This window comes from Schistocerca cancellata, chromosome 10 (assembly GCF_023864275.1).
Source record: "Schistocerca cancellata isolate TAMUIC-IGC-003103 chromosome 10, iqSchCanc2.1, whole genome shotgun sequence".
Taxonomy (NCBI): Eukaryota; Metazoa; Arthropoda; class Insecta; order Orthoptera; family Acrididae; genus Schistocerca; species Schistocerca cancellata.
In genome coordinates this window covers 55247897-55267649 of record NC_064635.1, presented here as the reverse complement: position 1 = coordinate 55267649, position 19753 = coordinate 55247897, and the positions used below count along the sequence as shown (strand labels likewise).

General features: G+C 38.8%; 2 protein-coding genes across 4 annotated transcripts in view; one reads left to right on the top strand and one right to left on the bottom strand.

Moving 5' to 3' along the window:
- LOC126106303 (U11/U12 small nuclear ribonucleoprotein 35 kDa protein-like) overlaps positions 1 to 14583 on the top strand; it is a 90908-nt gene extending 76325 nt beyond the window's left edge. The window contains exon 6 of the mRNA XM_049912525.1: positions 14446 to 14583. The gene's annotated coding sequence lies outside the window, so the exon portion shown is untranslated. The remainder of the gene's footprint in view (positions 1 to 14445) is intronic.
- The window catches only part of LOC126106302 (gastrula zinc finger protein XlCGF57.1-like), a 105577-nt gene that overhangs the window by 11076 nt on the left and 74748 nt on the right, over positions 1 to 19753 (bottom strand). For all 3 annotated transcript variants that reach the window (XM_049912522.1, XM_049912521.1, XM_049912520.1), the window contains exon 8: positions 7288 to 7492. In XM_049912522.1, coding sequence (XP_049768479.1) covers positions 7288 to 7492 — 205 coding nt within the window. The remainder of the gene's footprint in view (positions 1 to 7287; positions 7493 to 19753) is intronic.

Genomic DNA, 19753 nt, shown 5'->3' with positions numbered 1-19753 from the left:
TTCATCTCTCCCTCCCTCCCTCCTTCCCTCTCTCTCTCTCTCTCTCTCTCTCTCTCTCTCTCTCTCTCTCTCTCTCTCTCACACACACACACACACACACACACACACACACACACACACACACACACACATTCACTGGCGTAGCCAACTCTCAACCAAACTATAATCTTTCAGTCTAATCTAGATCTTGGGCTATGTCTTAAAGAAGTCTGTAACCACAAACTTCATTCACGAAATAGTTTCTCGGCATACTGCATTCACTGGCCTCACTAACTCGCAACCAAGCTATTAACTTTGAAACTAACCTAATTTTATTAATTAACCTAATAAGTTTCAGTCTGATAACGCAGTAACCAAAACATGTCCTGAAGTAAAGTAATAAATAATAATTTAAAAAAAATCATTAAATAATCTAAACAGTATTATTCACAGAAATGTAGGAATGGTCGCAATACTCTGATTTGAAATTTATAGATTTAATAAATCATCATTTAAAGCAAAAACTCATTTATTAAATGTAATGTCCATTATAGGAGCATTCTTTTCATTAACTTGTCAAACACCACTATTATTGTTAAGGGTGATTCTTTTAGTTGTAAACAAAGTCTGAAGCAATTGCATCAGACAGTAAGCAGTTAACAGCTATATGAAGTGGTCACAGCTGTTGCAGAATATGAAAAAGAGGGAGGATGTTTTTGTAGTTTTCTGCTGGTATTAAGCATAGTCATATCAAGTTTTTGACTACTGGATAGTTCAGAGATGAGTTCGATGTAGTCCATGGGTAGAGATCTATGCGAGTGTGGATATCTACAGAAATAGTTACCTTGCAGATAATAGCATGCGCGTTTGCAGGTACCCATGGATTAACCGTGGATATCTGCAATAATAAATGCTGTATAGTGCAGTGCCCCAGATAAGGATATATGTGTTGTTAACATCTGCAAGGGTTGAAGATGGTGACACATTATTTTTTTGGGTTTTCCACTTTTAAATGTGCATTCTGTTTCTGTCCTATAAGAAGCTGCCTTAAATCTAGTTAATTCCTGTTTCTTGTGCAGTAACAAAGTACAATAACACAACTAAAAAAAGCAACCACAATGTGATAAGTAGGGCCTTCTAATACAAGCTGTCAACTTCTGTGTTAAGTATATTTATAAGTATGCAATGCAGTGCTTGTTACAGTGAGAAGAGTAACTCATCAACATAATTTAGCATTGTGGTAATTGATGTAAGTGTGACTAACATATAACACTACACATCGTGTGACAAATGGGCCATGACTTCATTTGCCTTCCCCTTGCAGCGGAAATGATCCACAGAAAAAATTTCAAAATCTGCTTCAGTATAGCTTTCTGGCTGTATTGAGAGTACAGTACGCCATGATGTACTACACTATGGTTATCTAAATTACAAGGCCTGCGGATAAAATGGTAAAAATCAGTTATGAAATTTCTCCTCATACAATAGCTTTCTACATAACTAAGGAGCAAATGTGCTTGTGCTACTCTTGCATGAAAAAAAAAAAAAAAGTTTAGATTTGATATAACAGTCATTGAAATATACTTACAGCATTAATTCACATCAAAGCTGAGTGCAAACTTCAGTAGACAAAAATTCAGACCAGGCCCAAGCCTTTTGTCAGAACAGTGGTGGGTTCAATTGCTTTGTGAAACTTTAATATCTGCAGATACGGGTCTTGCGAATGCAGACAGCATTTTTCTCCGTGCTGACCTCTGTCCATGGGTATGCCACACCAAGACTAAAGACCATTTACTACATTATTCCGTCAAAAATACTCGAAACTAAGAAGTAATATTTGCGATGGATGGTGTCTGTTGACTGGAGAAACACCTGGCACCTGGAACGATGTTTCATTGCTGTATTTGACAATGTTTAATCTCAGTCCACAGGACTTTTGGTGCAGCTAAATTGTAGATTAGATGAAGTGACAGCCTGGGAACTTTTCCTGTACAGCACATAGAGCACCAAAGCATCAGTTTTGTACAGCCAAAGAGAAGATATTTTAGATAATTAATGAGTGGTGACAAAAGATGCAAGTATCTCGAATGCCAAAATTGAAACTGTCCAATGCTTTTGGCTCACTATTTGCAGTATCCTTCAATATTTGCTGCCACAACTATCATGTTTTTCCTAATTGTATGGAATAATGTTTGTGGTGTCAGACTGGTTTGTAGACTAACCCATGGTCTAGGTTAGTTTGAATATTAATAGTTTGGTTGTGAGTTAGCGAGGCAAATGAATGCAATATGCCAAGAACCTATTTCTTGAATGAAGGTTGCATTTACAGACTTAGCCATAGGTCTAGGTTAGATTGAAAGATTCAACAGTGGAAAATACAGGATGGAATGCAATGATATTAAAAGGATAGTTGCTACTCACCATATAGCCGAGATGCTGAGCCACAGGGCCAAGCTCATTTTCTGAGTTCTTTTTGTTGTGCCTATCTGTGACTCAGCATCTCTGCTATGTGGTGAATAGCAGCTATCCATTTCATATAGTTATACTGAAAGATGGTAGTTTGTCTGACAGTTGGCAAAGCCAATGAATGTGACTTTATGACAAGACACTCAAATATATTACTGAGCATTTGAATTAGTTACTGAGAAAACAACACATCACTGGCTACATATGTCTCACTTTACACAGATAGTTTTGCTGCATGTATTGTGCCACCAATTTATTGTTATCACAGTGATGATTTCTATAACTTTTGTATTGGATTGGTGCATAAATTTGTAGAGTTTTTCCACAACTTTAATAAACACAACAGATACACACAATAGAGACTTTGATTATCAATAATATATTCTCCTTTGCTATTTAAAACAGTCTGTCATTAATGGTGGGACAACTTTTTGATTCTGCGACTGTAGAAATCGTGTAGTATTGAGGCGACGATCTCCTCGAGCCATATTCAGATTGCATTTTCAGCCAGAAAGGAAATTCCTTGAAGGCTGTTCAGTAGAGTGTGGGCAAAGTAAAATCTGAGGGTGCAAGATCAGGTGAATAAGGTGGGTATGGAATGACTTCCCAACCTCTTCTGTATAGTGTTTTCTGTCAGTCTAGAAGAATGTGGGCAGGCATAATCATGGAGTAGCAACGCTTTACACAGTCTTCGTGATCGTTGTTCTCTGATTGCGTCTGCAAGACATCTCAGTTGTCGACAATAAATATCAGCAGTGATTGTTACACCTCGGGGGAGCAATTTGTAGTACACCATACTGTCGCTGTTCCACCAGATGCATAACATTATCTTTTGTGGATGCACACAGGTTTTTGTACACGGAGTTACTGATTTGTTTGGGCTCAACCATTGCTTTCTTCTCCTCATGTTAGCATAATGACACCATTTCTCAGTACCAGCAACAATACAGGACAGGAATGGTCAGTGTTGTACACGAGACAATTGATGATGAGCAAGAAGAGATGTGAACATAGCCACCCACTGTTTTTGTGATTTTGGCTTAGAGCATGCGGTACCCATACACCAGATTTTTGAACCTTCCCCAATGCATGCAAATGTCATACAATGGTGGAACCATCACAGTGTATCACATCTGCCAGTTCTCATATACACTGATGTGAAACATTGTGGATTAATGCGTTTAAACAATCTTCATCAAACTCTAATGTCTTCCTGACTGTGGAAAATCACTAATGTCAATATGTTCCTCCTTAAAACAAGAAAACAATTTACTTGCCGTGTTTTGTCAAATGGATTTATTTCCCATAAACAGTGCAAATGTTTCTGGCTGCCTGCGCTGCTGTCACGCTCTACTGAACTCAAACAGAAGAATGTGTCGGAAATGTTCTGATTTCTCCACTTGCCACTCCGTTTTGTAACATCCACAGCTCCACTCACTATCACCAAATGACAAAATGACAATATGTAAACTCAAATAGCAAGAGTGAACTACAAATAAAAAATGACAATTGATAAATAAACCTATAGCAACCTTAATACCAACATGCAAAACAAAAACTCTACAAACTTATGCACCAACCTAATTTTTCAAATACACTGTATGTTTCATCTTTGTATTTATGACAGCACCTGATACAATTGCTTTGTGTCATTGTTATAAAACACGTCATCTATTTGCTCTCTCTCTCACTGACTACTTACACCAGCTGCCAACACACCCCATGCATTTGCACAGCTCACAGCAAATACTGTCACCACTGTTCTGCTAAACACATAAGTAATATCTCCCTTTTTGTTCTTACTTTTTGACACTGATTAGGTACACTGAACAGAAACTGGATCCATCATTACACATCAGAGTCAAAACAGCAGTAAAAAGAAAATGGGAAAAAGTTGGTGAAATTGTGTTCCAAAGAAGGAAAATAGAGTTTTGTCAGCTGGTGAGGTAATGGCTACAGATGACGTTGAAGTTAAGTGTGACAGTGAAGTTATCTTGTCGCATGTGTAGGTGAAATTAAGTTTTTATCGGTCACCCGATTCTGTCATTCAAAGAAAGTCAACAGTCAATAGCACCTAAATACGCAGGTATTGCAATACTAGTTGGAAGCAACTTTAACCTACTGAGTACAGACTGGGATGTCTTTGGATTCACTGTGAGGGTTACAGACAGACATTCATGAGAAATGCTTTTGAACATGTTTTCTGAAAACTGTCTTGAGCAGTTAGCTCAGCAGCCCACACACAATGAAAATATTTTAGGCCTTGTAGTTACAAATAGGCCGAACCTTATTGACAATGTCAATATAGAAACAGGGATTAGTGATCTGGATGTCATTATAGCAGCTTTGATTACAAAAGCTAATAAATCAGTCAAGAAGGCTAGGAAAGTGTTTCTGCTAGACAGAGCAGATAAGCAGTTTTTAGTATCTCACTTAGACAATGAATTCACATCACTTAGTTCCAGTAAGATGGGTGTAGAGGAATTGTGGGTAAAGTTTAAGCAGATTGTAAATCTTAATCTGGAGAGTTATGTGCCTAGTAAGTGGTTAAAGGATGGAAAAGACCCGCCATGGTTTAATAATGAAATTTGGAGGATGCTGATGAAGCAGAGGCTGTTGCACTATCAGTCTGAAATGGGAAACACAGATGATGACAAGCAAAAGTTAGTAGAGATTCGTAGGTCTGTTTTCAGAAAACTGTCTTGAGCAGTTAGCTCGGCAGCCCACATTTTTGACCTTGTACCTACAAATAGGCATACAACAACTATCACTGTCACACCTTAGCAAAAGATCCGGAGAACACGAGGAAATTATGGTCTTATGTAACATCGCTAAGTGGGTCTAAGGCTTCCATACAGTCCCTTGTTGACCAGTGTGGTGTGGTAGTTGAAAATAGCACAACGAAAGCTGTAGTTTTAAAATTTTGTATTTGTGGGGATCCATAGCCTCCATATGTTTAATAAATGTAAACATGGTCCATAGTAGACTGTAATGCAATTTTTATTTAATCGTGTGATTAGCCAATTTCGACTACTTGCCATTGTCAACCACCTGTAAAACCAACATGGAAAAGCACTATATAGTCTGCATATACCACCATGTATAAATAACACTTAACACACCTCACATTAAGATAAAACATTACTGCAAAAATTTCTTACAACCACATGGCAAGTTCCGAAATTCCCCTTCTTGAAATCATTCATATAGGAGAACTGTACAAACGTACCGTCATTTGAACCATTGGACAGCCTGCCGTATGGACGACAGTAATACACACCCCTGGCACAGAGAAACAATTGAAATACTCGAAAATAAATAAATCACCAGGTCAGGAAGGAATCCCAGTTTGATTTTACAAAGAGTGCCCTATGGCTTTGGCCCCTTACCTAGGTTGCATTTATCACGAATCTCAAGCCCAGCGTGAAGTCCCAAGCAACTGGAAAAAGGTGCAGTGACTCCAGTAAATAAGAAGGGTAAAAGAGTGGACCCGCAAAATTACAGACCAATATTTCTAACTTCCGTTTGCTGCAGAATCCTTGAACATATTCTCAGTTTGAATATAATAAATTTTCTTGAGACTGAGAAGCTTATGTCCATGAATCAGTACCATTTTAGAAAGCATTGCTCGTGCGAAACACAGCTTGCCCTTTTCTCACATGATATACTGTAACTATGGATGAAGGGCAACAGACAGAGTCCATATTTCTAGATTTCCAGAAAGCATTTGACACAATGGCTCATTGCAGGCTGTTAACGAAGGTACTAGCAACCGGAATAAGTTCGCAGATACATGAGTGGCTCGAAGACTTCGTAACTAAGAGAACTCAGTATGTTGTCCTCGACGACGAGTGTTCATCAGAGACAAGGTTATCATCAGGAATGTCCCAGGGAAGTGCGATAGGACTGCTGCTGTTCTCTATACACACAAATGATTTGGTGGACAGGATGGGCATCAAGCTGCAGCTGTCTGCTGGTAATGCCACGATGTATGGTAAGGTGTTGAAGTTTACTGACTGCAAGGAGATACAAGATGACTTAGACAAAATTTCTACTTGTGATGAATGGCAGCTAGCCCTAAATGTAGAAAACTTTTAAGTTAATGTGGTTAAGTAAGAGGGTCAAACCTATAATGTTCAGATACAGTATTTCTAGTGTCCTGCTTGACACAGTCAAGTCATTTACATATCTGGGCATAATGTTGCAATGCGATACGAGATGGAACAAGTATATGGGAACTGTTGTAGGGAAGGAGAATGGTCGACTTCGGTTTATTGGGAGAATTTTAGGAAAGAATTGTTCACGTGCAAATGAGATTGCACATAAGACCATGGTGTGACCTATTCTTGAGTACTGATCGAGTCTTTTGGATTTGTACCAGGCTGGATTGAAGGAAGACATCAAAGCGATTCAGAGGCGGGCTGCTAGATTTCTTTTTTTTTTTTCATTCTGTTTGATAAATGTGTTTTTATGATTGCACTGACTCATGACAAACCAGGAAGTCTCATTTGAGTTCCTAAACCTCCTCTGTAACACTTACATGTTGTTTGAACTGGATCAAATGCACAGTCATGGATGGAGATTATATTCAGTTATAAAGTTTTTTTTTAGTTCTAAAAGAAAGGTTCACCTCAATTTTCATCACATTTATCAAACAATCTATTTATATTTTGGCTCTGTATAGGACTCACTCTTACTTCACAGTATTTATGAAATAAATATTGCTAATAGGTAAATTATGTCGTCACTAACACAGTTCAGGCTTAGGAAAGCTTTGTATGAAACACACCAAATGAGCGACACGATGAAGTAAAGAGCGAGGCCATTGCTGAGTTAACTAACCCTTTGTTGCAAACGGCACACTTGTAGGGCGTTTCACCAGCATGTTCCAGCATATGAACAGTAAGCGAGCACTTGATACGGAAACGCTTGCCACATATTTTGCATTCGTGCGGTAGTTCTCCAGTGTGCAGCCGAATATGCACTGTCAGATTGTGCTTGTTGCGGAACCGATTCCCACACTGTGTGCACACAAATGGCTTTTCACCTGTCAACAGAAAGGAAGTCATTATGAGCAAGCTGCAGAGGATGAGGGCAATTCCTGCTTTTACTATACTCATCCCTTGTATGTGAAGTTCTAGATCAGTTGCTTTCCTATCTGTTAGCATTTCAGACAAATTTTTTCTATACTGGCATGTTTGAAACTTCTCAATTGACCTACTATTTGATTCAAATATAAAATTTTTCCAAGCAAATTTTTCTCACAACAAAAATAAATGCATCTACAAAATAACAATGACAAACAATACAAATAAAAAATTAAGGATAAGATTTGAGTGAAATGTAACTGCCTCAGGGGAAACAATTGATGTGTTTGATACCCTGAATTTGTATAGCACCCAATACATGCTTAATGTTTCATTCTAAAACATATCTTTCCACAAAATTTGCATTTTTATAAGGATTTCAGTGAATATTTAACTTTTCTGGATGACAATATGAAGATTCCACTTTTCTTCAAAATTATTTTTTCTAAATACAGAAGTGCATGGTATGGCAAGGCATGATAGCTCCCTTCATTTTATTCCTCCCACATTTCACCATAGTCCCAGCAAAATGGAACATGAACAGATGCTAGCATGATTTTTAATTTATGTCATTCAAGATAAAGAAGGAGAAACAAAACACAGTGAATTCAACTAATTAATTTAAAAAGTAGTAAATGTGTGGTGTTTCACAGCCTATTTCCAGATCTCTATAGTGATTCTGAGAAATAATTCCAGTACTTTTGAACAAGTATATCAGCATTCGATGAACTACATGGGCACTTGGAACATCATAATTCATTAGGTAACAACTGCAGGAACAGAGGAATAAAGAAAACTACAATTCAAAAATTTCAAAAGCGATTTGTTCATTTATTTATATTTAATACTGTTAAAGAAGGAATCACAAAACTACAAAATTTCAAACAAAATGTACCATTTGTCGATTAGCAAAATTGTAACAAGCATATGAATTTTCCGAAATGTCTTGCGACTTTGGTGGATTGCAACTTGGTCATGAATGCTGCAACCCTACAATGCTGCAGTATTGAGGGATTCCAACTGCTGTAGACATCTGTTCATTGGTAGTGTTGTTGGAAAGCTGAAGTAGCTGGTAGGAAGTATGAACAGAAGTAGAAGTTGGTTTCCTTCCAAGCTGCGAATCACTTACAGCTTCACTAATACTTCTTGATACCCTTCTTCGTTTGTAACATTTTCCATGGTCTGAAGCACACTTAGATGAAATTTCACTACCTCATTATTGTCAAATATCTCTAAAGATGGAATAATGCCTCTGAAAAAAGATACATACTGATGATCTGCTTTTTGTTTAAAAAGGTTGATCACCTCCAGTTCCACAGGATCTGTTTTACAATTTTATCTTCTTTTCAGTTTTTTTTTTTTTTTTTCTTGAATTCATCATCTTCCTCTCTGTGAGAGTCAGTGCCACAATGAGCATCTACAGACTGTTCATTACGGATTGACATGCCGTCTTTTGTAGGTCATCCACCAGCTCCTTTCTTCAAAATTTGTAATTATTGTCCATAAACTTAGCCTGGTTTAAAGGAAGACTTGCACAAAACAATTTCTCACAATTATTTCTTACTGGAAAAAAATTTTCCACATTGCACTCGAGCTATTGACAATAAATGTATTCGAACTGTGAACCTGTCAAATTTGATGTATTCCAACTACAAAGGATATTTGTCCATAGTGTTGACGGCAGTGGCAGATTCAGATCATCAGTTCATATATGTCAGTATTGAAAGTTATGGAAAAGATTGTCACTCAAACATATTCAAAGCCAAGTTCCAAGTGGAAATCACCAGTGAATAAAAAACTGGACATTCCTGAAGAGAAATGTCTTCCTGATACAACATGCCACGAGATAACTTTTTTCCACGAGTATGAGGCTTTTGCACTGCACAGGCACCTTACTCAACAATATGTAGGGATATGCTGACGGTGGAAAAGGTAATTTTCAATTAAAAGCAAACAATGGAAAATCCAGAATGGAATGTAACAATATTCATAAGAAGGAAAGTTGCTACTCACCATATAGCGGAGATGCTGAGTCACAGATAGGCACAACAAAAAGACTCTCACAATTAAAGCTTTTGGCCATTGGCCTTTGTCAAAGCAGTAGGAGGATCAAAACAAAATGTCCAGACACTCTGTGACCAAAATGGTACTGAAACAGAGGATGACAGACTACAGGCCGAAATACTAAATGTCTTTTTCCAAAGCTGTTTCACAGAGGAAGACTGCACTGTAGTTCCTTCTCTAGATTGCCGCACAGACGACAAAATGGTAGATATCGAAATAGACGACAGAGGGATAGAGAAACAATTAAAATTGCTCAAAAGAGGAAAGGCCGCTGGACCTGATCGGATACCAGTTCTATTTTACACAGAGTACGTGATGGAACTTGCCCCCCCTTCTTGCAGCAGTGTACCGTAGGTCTCTAGTAGAGCGTAGCGTTCCAAAGGATTGGAAAAGGGCACAGGTCATCCCCGTTTTCAAAAAGGGACGTCGAACAGATGTGCAGAACTATAGACCTATATCTCTAACGTTGACCAGTTGTAGAATTTTGGAACACGTATTATGTTAGAGTATTATGACTTTTCTGGAAACTAGAAATCTACTCTGTAGGAATCAGCATGGGTTTCGAAAAAGACGATCGTGTGAAACCCAGCTCGCACTATTCGTCCACGAGACTCAGAGGGCCATAGACACGGGTTCCCAGGTAGATGCCGTGTTTCTTGATTTCCACAAGGCGTTCGATACAGTTCCCCACAGTCGTTTAATGAACAAAGTAAGAGCATATGGACTATCAGACCAATTGTGTGATTGGATTGAAGAGTTCCTAGATAACAGAACGCAGCATGTCATTCTCAATGGAGAGAAGTCTTCCGAAGTAAGAGTGATTTCAGGTGTGCTGCAGGGGAGTGTCGTAGGACCGTTGCTATTCACAATATACATAAATGACCTTGTGGATGACATCAGAAGTTCACTGAGGCTTTGTGCGGATGATGCTGTGGTGTATCGAGAGGTTGTAACAATGGAAAATTGTACTGAAATGCAGGAGGATCTGCAGTGAATTGACGCATGGTGCAGGGAATGGCAGTTGAATCTCAATGTAGACAAGTGTAATGTGCTGCAAATACATAGAAAGAAAGATCCCATATCATTTAGCTACAATATAGCAGGTCAGCAACTGAAAGCAGTTAATTCCATAAATTATCTGGGAGTACACATCAGGAGTGATTTAAAATGGAATGATCATATGAAGTTGATTGTCGGTAAAGCAGATGCCAGACTGAGATTCATTGGAAGAATCCTAAGGAAATGCAATCCGAAAACAAAGGAAGTAGGTTACAGTACGCTTGTTTGCCCATTGCTTGAATACTGCTCAGCAGTGTGAGATCCGTACCAGATAGGGTTGATAGAAGAGATAGAGAAGATCCAACGGAGAGCAGCGCGCTTCGTTACAGGATCATTTAGCAATCACAAAAGCATTATGGAGATGACAGATAAACTCCAGTGGAAGACTCTGCAGTAGCTCGGTACGGGCTATTGCTGAAGTTTCGAGAACATACCTCCACTGAGGAGTCAAGCAGTATATTGCTCCCTCATACGTATATCTCGCGAAGACACCATGAGGATAAAATCAGAGAGATTAGAGCCCACACAGAGGCATACCGACAATCCTTCTTTTCACGAGCAATACGAGACTGGAATAGAAGGGAGAACCGATAGAGGTACTCAAGGTACCCTACGCCACACACCGTCAGGTGGCTTGCGGAGTATGGATGTAGATGTAGACACACATACGCGCACACATACATTCACACAAACGCAACTCACACACACAACTGCAGTCTCAGGCAAGTTGCCTGAGACTGCAGTCGTGTGTGTGAGTTGCGTTTGTGTGTGTGTGTGTGTGTGTGTGTGTGTGTGTCTATTGTTGATGAAGGCCAATGGCCAAAAGCTTTAATTGTGAGAGTCTTTTTGTTCTGGTTATCTGCGACACAGCATCTCCGCTATATGGTGAGTAGCAACTTTCTTTCTTATAACAGAATTTTCAGTTACCGTCTTTCATGAGCTTGAAGGCACGTAAAATGTGCCTTGGCACACTGAGCAACAAATAGTGGATTTTACAAAGACCTCTGAACTTGGATCAAGATTTTTCTGTAGGTACTGTAAAAATCTTTGTTGTTTTGCATAATGCTGTGCATGACAGAGACAGCTGTGAAAATTAAGATATTTTGTTAATAATTATTTGACTTGAATGAATGCAGATGGCTAGACAGGTAAATAGAGAACCTCAGAAAACAATGTGAGAACACAATAATGAAAATTTAATATTTGGAAAGGTTGATATTGCTCTCTTTAATGCAAACACGTTTTTGGACATGATACAATAACATATCTTTAAGTATTTGAACAACTTGTTTTTATGCACACTATTTAATATCAAGTCCAAAAAATAGATGTTGCTCTGTAAATGTTGCTTTATATCACTTGTAGAGTAGTGTTCAGTAGAGTATATTACACTACACCTGATTAAATATTATGAGCATAATACAACTATTTAACTGAATTTGCTCACAAATAATCTGCAAATGTCAGTTTACGCAATCAGTTAATTGTAGATGATAAATTTTAATTCACTTAAGGTTAACATATTATATCTCACATTTAATAAACAAAAAATATTACAGATTTCAAATTACAATGGAATAGAACAATTTTTATTAAACATATCTAATTACAGTTACAATTTACAAATGATTTCTCAATGTAGAAATTTACAAACAAATTCTTAATGTACAAGTTAGATATTCCTCATTGGTCCACAGTTGAGAAATGGGTGACACTGTATGAGCCAGAATTTTCTACTTGATATATGGTAAGTACTGTTCCTGAATTCTGGCACTCCTAAACATCAGAAATATTGATGCGGCTCATGTGTTCCGAGCCAGACAGAGTTGGTGACGAGGTGGCAGGGTGCGATGAACCACGTAATGAGTGTGGGAGTTGCTGATACATAGCCAGGTTTTCAATTAAGACCCGTTCCAACTCCTTTCTAGTGATTAATTTCAGGTGCTGTGGTATTGCACGTAAATGTGGTAATAAACTCATGAGAAAGAAATAGTCTTCACACTTTTGATTCTTGGAAGTCATAGCTTCTAGGTATACTAGCTTAGTTTTCTCCAGTTGTATTAGATTGTAAATTGGATCTCCTTTCTTTCGACGATTTTTTTTTGCCAATTTTGGCAGTTTTTGTGCTGTAATACATTTTTCTGGAGTTAAACAGTGGGTTCTTTCATCATCAGCTTGTTCCGAAAATGAATCCTCTTCCAGTGGTGTTCCTTCATGATACGATGCATCTCGTACATCTGTCTCGTCGACCATTGAGTGTGTTGCATCGGTTCTCTGGGGTTTTGAAACATTTCCAACAAGATGCTTTGAAGCATATGTGTCTTTTAAAAAGTGTATTTTGTGGAAGTACTTCCGTTTAGAATCACTGCCCAATGATGGTGAACCTGTTGACAAATTATCTTTCAGAAGTTCACATTGGTATGCACCTTAAATTCTGCCATTTTGCTTTCACTCTGGAAGCTAAATACATACACATGATAAACCAGTTTTCATCAAACTGTTCACACAAACATTTGTAAAATGGTAACACAATAAAAAGAGATAGCTAAAGTGCAGATGGGTGAAGAAAAGTGTTGTGGCTTTATTGATTCTGTGTGGAGATGTTAATGTTTTGTCAAGTTAGTGGCAGCCAATGGAAGCACAGCACACATTATTAATGTATCATTCATGATAACTGCACCTCTTAACACATCTGCACTTTCACCCAAGATACTTAGTGACATAAACAAAATTCTATTTCAGGTTACTTTCTACAGGAATAGCCTTCAGATCATTGGCATTATCATTCAGAATAACACAACATACAATCACAAGCATTTCTTATGAAACATGTGAAGCCATCTGCGTGAAACTGCAAACAAAACACATGCCTTTTCAGACTACAGAAGATTTTTACAAAATTGTGAATGATTACGGGTGTTGGGGGAACTTTCCCAAGTGCATGACAAATGCATCCACATAAGACAAACACTACTTCTCTATCTACCTTCAAGGCATTGCAAACGTCACCTAAAGATTTATAACAGTGAATATACAAGCATATGGGAGTCAGAGTGACAATAGTGTCTTTGCAGATACTTCTGTCTATCACCACCTGGAAAATAATGTGTTGAATAGCAACTCAGCAAACCATTGCCAGGAACAGAAGGCACTCTCCATTTCATATACTGCTTGGCAATCAAGGATAGCCTAGCCTCTGAATGAATACTTGATGAGGGCATATCACATTGGACACAATATAAATCATGAAAAGGAAATCTTCAATTACCTCCTGTCCAGAGCCAGATGAGCAACTGAATGTGTCTTTGGAATCCTTGTAAGCAGATAAGAGATATCTGAAGACAGAGATGAGCAACTGAATGTGTCTTTGGAATCCTTGTAAGCAGATAAGAGATATCTGAAGATAGAGATTCAATTTTATCCTGGACATGTTGATACTATTGTTTCCAACTACACAGCATTGTCACCGATACTGAAGGAATAAGTGAGAGCAAGTCTCTATGAGTGGATAGCAACACTAACCAGTACAAGAAAGAAGATGATAAAGATGTTGACAAATGTACGCTACATTTTAATCAGTCTTTAAGGAGAGTATATGAAATGTGTGAAGCATTTAAACAATATTTTATTGGCAAGGACGTACCTCAACATAAAAATTTAGCTTAATCTTGCTCTGGAACACTGAATTATTTTTGAATTACATTATGTAAAATGTTATTGTATCTATGTATGTACAAAATTTTTAAATATTCTCATTATGCAATTATAAATTCTGTTTCTGTGATTTCAGAGAATAATGATTAACACTTTGGGAGATCAGCCACTTAGAAGAATATCAGACCTAGGAAACTGATCATTTACACTGTTATTTAAATCATTACTAGCACATATGTAACTGGTGTATCTTCAAGAGTAATACAAATTAAGAAAGGACCAATCATCACGATTTATTTTTCACATTTACCTCAGTTCTTTAACTGATTACCAATTTTAAAATAATTATCACATAATGTATAATTATACCCCTAAGAAAAAAGTGCAAGGGGGCTACTGAGCAATTTCTTCCTGTTGAGCTTCCCGAATTTCTTACTCACTCACTCAACAAACGTGATGTATTTATAGCAAACTGTAAAACATAAGGAGTTGTTGTTGTTGTGGTCTTCAGTCCTGAGACTGGTTTGATGCAGCTCTCACTCTATCCTGTGCAAGCTTCTTCATCTCCCAGTACCTACTGCAACCTACATCCTTCTGAATCTGCTTAGTGTATTCATCTCTTGGTCACCTTCTACGATTTTTACCCTCCACACTGCCCTCCAATACTAAACTGATGATCCCTTGATGCCTCAGAACATGTCCTACCAACCGATCCCTTCTTCTAGTCAAGTTGTGCCACAAACTCCTCCTCTCCCCAATTCTATTCAATACCTCCTCATTAGTTATGTGATCTACCCATCTAATCTTCAGCATTCTTCTGTAGCACCACATTTTGAAAGCTTCTATTCTCTTCTTGTCCAAACTATTTATTGTCCTTGTTTCACTTCCATACACGACTACACCCCATACAAACACTTTCGGAAACAACTTTCTGACACTTAAATCTATATTTGATGTCAACAAATTTCTCTTGTTCAGAAACGCTTTCCTTGCCATTGCCAGTCTACATATTATATCCTTTCTACTTCGACCATCAGTTATTTTGCTCCCCAAATAGCAAATCTCCTTTCCTACTTTAAATGTCTCATTTCCTAATCTAATTCCCTCAGCATCACCCAACTTAATTTGGCTACATTCCATTATCCTCATTTTGCTTTTGTTTATGTTCATCTTATATCCTCCTTGCAAGACACTGTCCATTCCGTTCAACTGCTCTTCCAAGTCCTTTGCTGCCTCTGATAGAATTGCAATGTCATCGGCGAACCTCATAGTTTTTATTTCTTCTCCATGGATTTTAATACTTACTTCGAATTTTTCTTTTGTTTCCTTTACTGCTTACTCAATATACAGAATGAATAACATCAGGGAGAGGCTACAACCCTGTCTCACTCCCTTCCCAACCACTGCTTCCCTTTCATGCCCCTCGACTCTTACAACTGCCATCTGGTTTCTGTACAAATTGTAAATAGCCTTTAGTTCCCTGTATTTTACCCCTGCCACCTTCAGAATTTGAAAGAGAGTATTGCTGTCAACATTGTCAAAAGCTTTCTCTAAGTCTACAAATGCTAGAAACGTAGGTTTGCCTTTCCCTAATCAATCTTCAAAAATAAGTCGAAGAGACAGTATTGCCTTACGTGTTCCAATATTTCTTCGGAATCCAAACTGATCTTCCCGGAGGTCAGCTTCTACCAGTTTTTCCATTCATCTGTAAAGAATTCGCATTAGTATTTTGCAGCTGTGACTTATTAAACTGATAGTTCGGTAATTTTCACATCTGTCAACACCTGCCTTCTTTGGGATTGGAATTCTTATATTCTTCTTTAAGTATGAGGGTATTTTGCCTGTCTCATACATCATGCTCACCAGATGGTAGAATTTTGTCAGCACTGGCTCTCCCAAGGCTGTCAGTAGTTCTAATGGAACGTTGTCTACTCCCGGGGCCTTGTTTCGACTTAGGTCTTTCAGTGCTCTGGCAAACTCTTCACGCAGTATCATATCTCCCATTTCACCTTCATCTACATCCTCTTCCATTTCCACAATATTATCCTCAAGTACATCACGCTTGTATAGACCCTCTATATACTACTTCCACCATTCTGCTTTCCCTTCTTTGCTTAGAACAGGGTTTCCATCTGAGCTCTTGATATTCATACAAGTGGCTCTCTTTTCTCCAAAGGTCTCTTTAATTTTCCTGTAGGCAGTATCTATCTAATTTCTCGTGAGATAAGCCTCTACATCCTTACATTTGTCCTCTAGCCATCCCTGCTTAGCCATTTTGCACTTCCTGTCAATCTCATTTTTGAGACGTTTGTATTCCTTTTTCCTTGCTTCATTTACTGCATTTTTATATTTTCTCCTTTCATCAATTAAATTCAATATTTCTGCTGTTACCCAAGGATTTCTACTAGCCCTCATCTTTTCACCTACTTGATCCTCTGCTGCCTTCACTACTCCATCCCTCAAAGCTACCCATTCTTCTTCTACTGTATTTCTTTCCCCCATTCCTGTCAATTGTTCCCTTATGCTCTCCCTAAAACTCTGTACAACCTCTGGTTTAGTCAGTTTATCCATGTCCCATCTCCTTAAATTCCCACGTTTTTGCAGTTTCTTCATTTTTAATCTACAGTCCATAACCAATAGATTGTTGTCAGAGTCCACATATGCCCCTGGAAATGTATTACAATTTAAAACCTGGTTCCTAAACCTCTGTCTTACCATTATATAATCTACATGATACCTTCTAGTATCTCCAGGCTTCTTCCATGCATACAACTTTCTTTCATGATTCTTGAACCAAGTGTTACCTACAATTAAGTTATGCTCTGTGCAAAATTCTGCCAGGCAGTTTCCTCTTTAATTTCTTACCCCATTCTATATTCACCTTCTAAGTTTCCTTCTCTTCCTTTTCCTACTATCGAATTCCAGTCACCCATGACTATTAAATTTTTGTCTCCCTTCACTACCTGAATAATTTCTTTTATCTCATCATACATTTCATCAATCTCTTCGTCATCTGCAGAGCTAGTTGGCATATAAACTAGTACTACTGTAGTTGGCGTGGGCTTCGTGTCTATTTTGGCCACAATAATGCGTTCACTATGGTGTTTGTAGTAGCTTACCTGCACTCCTATTTTTTTATTCATTATTAAACCTACTCCTGCATTACCCCTATTTGATTTTGTATTTATAATCCTGTGTTCACCTGATCAAAAGTCTTGTTCCTGCTGCCACCGAACTTCACTAACTCCCACTAAATCTAACTTTAACCTATCCATTTCCCTTTTTAAATTTTCTAACCTACCTGCCCGATTAAGGCATCTGACATTCCACGCTCCGATCCGTAGAACGACAGTTTTCTTTCTCCTGATAACGACGTCCTCTTGAGTAGTCCCCGCCTGGAGATCCGAATGGGGGACTATTTTACCACCAGAATATTTTACACAAGAGGACGCCATTATCATTTAACCATACAGTAAAGCTGCATGCCCTTGGGGAAAATTACAGCTGTAGTTTCCCCTTGCTTTCAGCCGTTCGCAGTACCAGCACAGCAAGGCCGCTTTAGTTGGTGTTACAAGGCCAGATCAGTCAATCATCCAGACTGTTGCCCCTGCAACTACTGAAAAGGCTGCTGCCCCTCTTCAGGAGCCACACGTTTGTCTGGCCTCTCAACAGATACCCCTGTGTTGTGGTTGCACCTACGGTACGGCCATCTGTATCGCTGAGGCACGCAAGCCTCCCCACCAATGGCAAGATCCATGGTTCATGGGGGGGAAGAGCTTGTAGAACATGCATAATTATGCATGAGAAAATCTCCCTTATTTATTTGAAGAGCTACTGCATAATCTTAAGATTGGTATTTGGTGTGCAATGTCTGCTGTTTGCATCATAACGCAATTCTTTCACGAAACCGTCAGTGCTGTGCAGTATGTCCAGAAACTGATTAATCCATATGTGGATCAACTCACAGAATGTGACTGACTGTAGGGATATTTTCAGCAAGACAGATCAACAGTAGACACTACCTTGACAACCTTGTGACAAGTGCATACGAAGAGAGGACAATCAGCAGAGACAGTGCAATCTCCTGGCCATCTCAATTGCTTAATCTCTCTCCTTGTGATATTTACCTGTGGCATGTATTCAAATAATCCTCACACACTGGAAGAACTACAGCAGAATGCTGAAAATACTACTGCTGCTTTCCTTCACTCAGAACTGCTATGTACGTCTCCAGTTTGACAAATCGGATGTAGTGCTGCATGGATGTAAACAGTGGCCATTTGCAGCATTTTCTATGATTAAAAAAGGCCGGCACTATGTCACAGTAGTTGCACAAGGTACATCACATGACAGTGTACGTGTGATGTGTTACGACAGACCGGCCGGAGAGGCCGAGCGGTTCTAGGCGCTACAGTCTGGAACCGCGCGACCGCTACGGTCGCAGGTTCGAATCCTGCCTCGGGCATGGATGTGTGTGATGTCCTTAGGTTAGTTAGGTTTAAGTAGTTCTAAGTTCTAGGGGACTGATGACCTCAGCAGTTAAGTACCATAGTGCTCAGAGCCATTTCAACCATTTGTTACGAAAGTGAAAGGAACCTGTGACAACTGGAGGTACTTTATTTTACTTATTTTATGTTTACCATTAGATACATGTTTAATTTTTGTCAAAAGAAACCCAAAACCATGTTGTGAAATAGTATTTTGTTTCTCCACTAGACAGTTCCACAAGTTCCTCCAAAAGTCGTAACACAACACACACACACAGGCGCGCGCGCGCGCGCGCGCGCGCGCGCCCACACACACACACACACACACACACACACACACACACACAAATGTCATACTAACAAACATAAATCCACATGATAATGGAGGTTTAAACCTTTGAAACTTGTCGTGGAGATAAATAAATAGTGACTGGTAACAGTAAATTTGTTGTTTCATTTAGAGTATTGTCCTGTTGAAAAATAGCACTACAATACAGTCACATGAGTGGTAACACATGAGGGTGTAGGATGTCTGTGACATACTGTTGTGCCATCAGAGTCCCTCATCTGCTACCTGCCATAGCTTGAAGTCATACTCCATTACTCCCCGGACCATGATGCCAGGAGATTAACACTCTATGTCTCTGAAACATTTGAAGAATGGGATCTCTCCTAGTCCCTAGTCCAGCTGCTGCCAGTGTCCAACCAACAGAACAAAATGATGGAGAATGTTCCAAGGCATCCACCACTTGTCAGATGTCATGTGCAGAAGTAAAGGGTTTACAATAGCCTCGATGTACAATACAGTGATCCTACCTTATGGTGGTCAGACATGGACAACCGGAACCTTGACAATGAGTATGCTTGCTCTCATGTTTCCACATTGTCCAACTTCAAGCCACTGTCACATCCAACTGCCACACAAATCTGAATATTGTACAATTTGACCTGCTGGAC